The sequence below is a fragment of the Erithacus rubecula genome (genome assembly GCF_903797595.1).
Source record: "Erithacus rubecula genome assembly, chromosome: 9".
Taxonomy (NCBI): Eukaryota; Metazoa; Chordata; class Aves; order Passeriformes; family Muscicapidae; genus Erithacus; species Erithacus rubecula.
Window position 1 is genome coordinate 23,710,594 of NC_136660.1, and position 6,839 is coordinate 23,717,432.

The following is a 6,839-nucleotide window of genomic DNA, read 5'->3' on the forward strand; positions in this document are numbered from 1 at the left end:
AGACATTCTCTCCAGGCAGGAGATAGGAAGAGCAAGGACACTGCAAGAGAAGGCAGAAGGGACCCAAACTTGTCCACACACTCAATTACAAGTACAATTTCATATCTGGTGAGAGACCAGAAATGCAGAGAAGTGTTTTGGCAGAGCAGACAAGCATTCACACTCCACAGCCAGCAGGTTTGCAGTCATGCTTTGCTCCATACACAGACTGAAGGATGCTCCTGAATTTAACTCTCATCATAAATGAGATGATAATGCAATTCCTTGCCAATCCAGCTGCTGCAAACTAAACAAGGATATGGTGGGATAAAGAGTGTAGAGGATTATTCCCTATTTGGAGCTTGTGCTTTTCTGCAGAGGTAGAAATTACCTGTGACCTCTGATATTAATGAAAAGATTCACTCACTGTTGCCAGCTGGGTAAGATGACAGGGAAATAATACACTGCAACCCCAGCAGTGGAACCTGCAGACCCATTACTTTTGATTCATGTTCCTAACAGACAATCACAGACCCTACGTCTGGACTTAAATCTTTGCAGAGTCTTCTAGTCTTAGCAGAGTATGTGGCTTTGTTTCTGACAACACCTAGACAGGCTGTCCCCAAAAACTACTCCTCTCCAGTAACAAGTATTTTGGAAGAAAGGCATTTCTGAAAATTGCTTTCCTTTGGGTACAGATCTTTATTCACTGAGACCTGCTGCACCCAGGGATTTATGGAAATAATGGAAATAATGCAGACAAATAAATAGCACGGAGAGGGACAGAGCACCAAGCAAAAGCAATGCAATGACTGAGAATTACTTACTGGGTGGCAAGGATGTCAGTCTTGTGGTTACAGTCTCAGTAATAACTGAGGGAAGAAAAGGGTACAGAATTAATGGCATGTTAATATAGCCAAACAGGATCAATGCTCTACCTATTCTCCATGCAAAAGCATGACTTGTTCAAAGAAGACTGATTCATTTAAATAAACGTCTCTTAAGACTACACTGCCTGGGGCTCTAGCTGTAGGCTCATTATCACACAATGATGTATTTCACTGCAGATCTTTCTAGCTCTGAATAAGAACATTACTGCCATGAAAGATTTATTTTCTCTACAAGATCCTTGTAAAATTTTTGAATGACAGCCACTGCTGTAACAGCAAAGCCCATGCTCAGACCCCTTAGTAGCTTCCTACTAGTTAATTCTCATTAGGTCAGTAGAAAATTAACCTGTTTTACTCAAGGCCACCAGACAATTTCTACGCCTCCCAGGGTATTGATATCAGAGGTAGAAGCAGCATCCCAGTGTCTGAACTACTGCTACCACAGGGCAATCATCTGGTTAAACAATCAAGTCATGATACACATCTCTAAATGTCTGATCTTGGCCCATTCTATTCCTTATTCTGACTTCAACACAGAGACCACGGCCAGGAACAGAATTTAGCTCTGGACCTTTGGTCAGTATTTAATCCCTTACAAAAATGGCCATTTATTTCTGGGATTTCTGGGTTGTCATATAAAAATTTAAAATCTCCTCCTTACGTCTTTCAGTAACTTCTGATCCATCTTGCCTCGTTTTCTTTGTTACAGAATCCATATCATTGCCACCTGCAAGGAAAACAGAGGGACTACACTCAGAGCTCTGTGAAGTGTAAGAAATGACAACAAGTCCCCACAAGTCCCACCACTTTGGTCACTTTGGGTGGGGACTAGACTGCATGGAAGATGTCTGTGCCAGGGAGTAGAAAGCCCTTCCAGAGCCATATGATTACTAGTGATGGACCACCTACAACACTGGATGCTGCACAAGGCAGTAGAACTGAAGCACCAGGAAGGACTGTAAAGCCAACAGAGATAGAGACAGTTGAAGCAAACCCACTCAGTTTAGATCTGGATTTATATCCAGACTACAGTACTTTATGGTCCCCAGCCGTGCCCCATAAAAGTTTCATGAAAACCAGTGGATCCAAACACTACTGCTACACATCTGTTCTGGGCAGGACTGAAGAGAGCAGGATTAACTGTGCAGGCAAAGCTGCAGGAGTAAGTAACCCTGCCAGTACTGCCAGAAAAACCTCAGCAGATATACTGCTGCTGTGCTAACAGTGCATTCTCAGGGTACATCGATGCTAAAGCCACAGCACTGACTTTAGCAAAGCAAAAAAAACCACTGGAAGTACTTTTGAACTATCTATTTTTGGCAGCAAGGAACTTAAGGTAGGAAGTGCTTTATCTTGCTTTACAGGTAGAGCAGCAACAGCTTGGAGATCCTGACAGTGGCTTTGGAATCTGATCTACTTTAATGCCAGCTCAGGTCAGTCTACACAGTGTTGGAATTGATGCTGTGAATGCTGCGTACACTCTTTTTCATTACTTGGATCCCTCTCTAGTCAAAATTATAATCTCTACCAGAGATATGACTATCTGCCAAGGCAGGAATACCCCAAAAAACATGATTGTGGAAAAGAGACATCATATAAAAGAGAAAACACTTCTGGCAAAGGAACAACAGAATTGCTTGCCCCTAGTCTTGCTAAGATAATATTTCATCTTGTACAGCCACAGACAATGAGAAGGAAGAGATTTTAATTTACACACAAGCTCACCAGAGGCCAAAATTCTTCACTGGATTTGAAGTCTTTTTCTTAAAACTGAAGGCCCAGATGTACCAAAACCAACACATTTAAGATGTTGAGTCTAAAAAATCCTTTGAGCAAAATTCCTTCCAAGTTTTAAAGCCTAGCTTGATGCAGAACCCAAGACCATGTCCCCCAGTTCTGTTAAATTTGAGTTTGATCCTCATGATTCCTATTCTTCTGTAAACTGCAGCCCCCTTGATGTTACACTTGTACTGCCCAGGCATAAATACGGACAAGATGCAGCAGAGAATATCCAACATTCAGACTCAATTCTGTCTTTAACCAGCTCCTGCTGTTTCCAGAGCTGGACAGGAACAATTTGAGTGGAGAAGGCACAGTGCCAGCCAAGCCACTTTAGCCCCCCATAACTGACTCATCTGCACTTTGCAGAGAACACCAGTGCCCGCAGCCCTCACTCTGCACTGCACAGCCCTGTAAGTGGAGCTCTTGAGGACACATCCAAGTCCTTACACAACCTGATGGCAGCAGGATGCTGCTCAACCCTTAAAATGCTTGCAAACATTAGGGATTTCCAGGGATTTTCCAACACATATGCAAGACTTGAGATACAGAGTTCCTCCTCCATCAGGATAACAGTCTACAGAAAGGTTTCTGGTCATTCACTCCAAGGAAAAGCATTATCTCTGCCTCTTTCAAGCCCTCTCCCTAAAAACAGATGCTAGAAGCTGTTGTGTTGATGTCAGCACTGCTGACTTTATCAGTGTTTTTGGCAAGGAGCATAGTTTTGTATTTGGAAACTGCTTTCCTACTGCTTTGTAGCCCCAGAACATCACTTTCTGGTACTGGGAGGTGGTGCTGGTTATAGATGCTGCAAGAGACCAGCACCACCAAGGAGTGAATGCATCTTCTGCATCTTTGCCTTCCCTTTGAGAAATTAGGAGGAAAAAAAAATAGGTTAAAGTCCATCTTTGGAGCCATGCATGCCATAGTCCAGCCCCAGCCCACAATGCCTTTGCAAGTGTGCTTGGCACATGGATGCCAGCAGACTGACTGAGCTGCATTTCCATTACTTGACTCATCTCCCCAGCTCCTATATGCAGTCTCAAAGGCATAGCTGTGGGTTATGTCTGTGGCACAGCAACAGCGCTGTTGAATCACAGAAGTCATCTGCAGTCATCTTGGGGCAACAAGCAGCAACTTGTGAAGTGGGATCAGTCAAACAGTGCAGGAAGCTAAGACAGAAACACCATGGCCCCTTTTACATAAGCTCAGGGGCTGTAGTGTGCTTGTGGCACCCACAGAAACAGAGAACTTTAGCAGCCATTACTGGCACTAGGAGCCAGGAGAGGTGTGGCACTGCCACACTTGTGCAGGCTGCTGCTTCTCTGAGCAGCACTGACACCAGGATAGTAATAACTGCCTAGCACTGCAAGATGTGCCCAGATCTGTGCTTTACACAAAAGCCTGACAAGGCAGGGTACCTCTTGTATCCCCTGTTCCACTTCACTGTGCAGCACACTGGCAAGGACACTAAGCATTCTGAGATAGGACATTCAATCCCCTCTTATCACTTTAGAATCTAGGTATTGCATGCAATGGTAATAAAGTTTACTACTGATATTTTTCAAAGGGGAGTGGAATAGCCACAAAGGAGTCCTTTGGTGGAAAAATAAAAGCAAGTACATTTCAGATACTTTTATCCCACCACAATGTTCTCCCAGTTTTTATCTCACAATGCTGTTGCACTCACAGCACATCCTTTCAGCTCTCTCCAAAGTTTCCTGCTGTGAGACACTCCATTAGGATAAAGAGGCATCTGCAGGTGCTGAGATTAATATGAGATTTAATGTCAGCAGAACCTTTTGATCATGAATACTCTGACACTCAGCAGATGCCTCCAAATGATACCACTGACTATGCCTCCCATCATATCATGTCTTTCAGGGTGCCCCTTCCTCTTAACCAAGCCTTTCAGTTGCCACAGGCCTGAAACTAAAAGAATTGGTTAAAAAATGATCCATTAGGTCTTTTGATCCTACAGACTAGGAATTTGAGCTTCCCGTTCTGCACTAAAAGCTGTTATTTTCAAGTCATTTTATCAAAACCAAAACATTCTGAATTGAACAAATCAAATCATACTTCCAAATATGCTCATTTTGTAGGCTGAAATGATGCAAATTCCAGGGAAGCAGGTTAGATGCCCCACCAAAGCATGGACATGCTGTAGGAACCAAATTCTGCCCTGCCCACAGCCTGTCCTGGCTTCTTTGACACCAATGTGTGCTCACATCTCAGAGTACAAGCAACAGCACTGCCCAGGCTTCACTCTGCTCTGCCAGGTATCTTCCTTTCAAAATTATATCCTCACCATCTCTACTTAACTGTGCTACTCAAAAAGAAATAGGCCATTCTGACCTTTTTGGCTATGGCATAGAAAAGGAGAAAAACAATCTGGTATTAACGAAAAGTGTTTGCAGAATGGGAAAATCTGCTGTCACTGTCTCATGAATGAAGCAACTAGTTAAGGAAAAGTAACTTCACTGAAGTCACTCTAAAGACAGGAAAAGGCAAATCTTCTACTTTATGCCACTACGGTCAAATTGCTGGACTTGCCATAGAAAGGATTCAAACTGATTCTCAAACCACACTCTTCTGACTTACTGGGACCAAAACCTCATAATCTTCTGTGACAAAAATACAGCACAAAATACATGATCAATGAGTCACTGCTGATAACAAACTCACTTCTTTGAGATATAGCAAAGTTTGTTCATGGCAACACAAACTTTCACTCAGAAGCAGTTCTAGGCATTCTCAGGACTAGAGATTTATTCCTTAATATTACATGCTACACCCACCATCTGAAGCTCCAATTTACAACCACTACTCCTCCAGCACATTCCAGATCTGCTAAGTTTTAAAAACAGCCAACACATGATCTGCATTTCACTATGCCAGTACAGAACAGAGAAATTCAATTAAACTTTATCTATTTTGCAGTAGCTTCACAAAACTCATTAAAATGTACCCATAACTTGGCTTCACATTTTGGTTCTCTCAGCAGATAAACTCTTTTCACTGGATGTCACATCAAAAGAATAGTATTCACTGACAAACAGAAACACAAATTACCCAGCCTTTAAGCAAACCTGTTTTTATATTGTAGTCCCTACAGAAAAATATAACACCTCCTTTATCCTGACTGAAAAGTCAGCTTTGTTTTTAAAGTAATCTGGAAGACAGAAAATAAAGGATACCTTTTTCTGCCTTTTTTTTTTTTTATTACTATTAATGTAACTTACCTGGAGTGCTTTGGTTACTTAAATGAAAATCTTTTTTTCTCCTCAACTGCTTCCCTTCTACCAAAAATTTGCCACCTACACTTTATATCATGTCCTTCCAAAGGTGTGCAGAACCTGAGTGATCATCCAAAAATGTTCACCTCTTCTTTATTAATCCTGTTTTATTCTTGCCCTTCTTTAGCTTTTCTATTCCCGTGCTCTTATACAAGTCCCAACAAAGGCGTGTCGTGGTTTCCTGCCTCACCCTACCCTTCAAATTATCTGACACACTGAAAAAAAAAATCTGCCTCCAGGAATCAAACTTTATTGAAAGTAAAAATGCTCCTTCCTATTCACTCAGGTAGGTTAACTATTGAGATCCCAGACAAAGGTATAAAGGCTTATGTCAGGGAATGTGGACATGTATAGCAGTACTTTCTGATACATGATCTGAGATCTGTTTGGGAATTTTCTTGCAGGAAAGTAGACAGCACTTGGTGATGCCACTGCAAAGCTGCCTGCAAGTTAAGCATATTCTGCTGCTTGCAAATACAAAGGGCTGAACTACCAGGTACTACAAACTGGCTGAAAACAACTCAAGTCAGTGATCTGAAGTGTTTTGCCAACCCCATAGGTATTTATATCTATTCAGAAGACAGCAATATTAATAAATAAAAATACACCAAATTAAGTAAGAAAAAAATTTTCTTCTGTGCATACCACCTGCAAACTTCTTACTGTATAGGAACTGAAGCAGAAGGGCAGCCATGGTGGGTTAAAGCAAACCTGCATCCAGCTTAGGACTCTGCTTTCTTACCACAGCTCATTGTAACAGTGCTGGGAACAGCAGCTGAACAGGACAAGCACATGCAGATATTTTCCTGGTGTACAGAGTCAAAAGCGACAGCACTGCAGGCATTCTTTGACAGATGGTTTTCAATTAGTTTGTCCAATTAGTTTTTGAACCTGT

The 6,839-nt window shown here is 42.0% G+C and overlaps 1 protein-coding gene across 1 annotated transcript in view; it reads right to left on the reverse strand.

Annotated features, from left to right (window-relative positions):
* The window catches only part of COL17A1 (collagen type XVII alpha 1 chain), a 39,073-nt gene extending 33,005 nt beyond the window's left edge, over positions 1-6,068 (reverse strand). The window contains exons 1-3 of the mRNA XM_079312083.1: positions 5,891-6,068; positions 1,531-1,596; positions 807-851 (exon numbers count right to left, since the gene is read on the reverse strand). Of these exons, the coding sequence (XP_079168209.1) occupies positions 807-851; positions 1,531-1,585 (100 nt within the window). The 5' untranslated portion in view covers positions 1,586-1,596; positions 5,891-6,068. The remainder of the gene's footprint in view (positions 1-806; positions 852-1,530; positions 1,597-5,890) is intronic.
* Between the last annotated feature and the right edge of the window lie 771 nt (positions 6,069-6,839).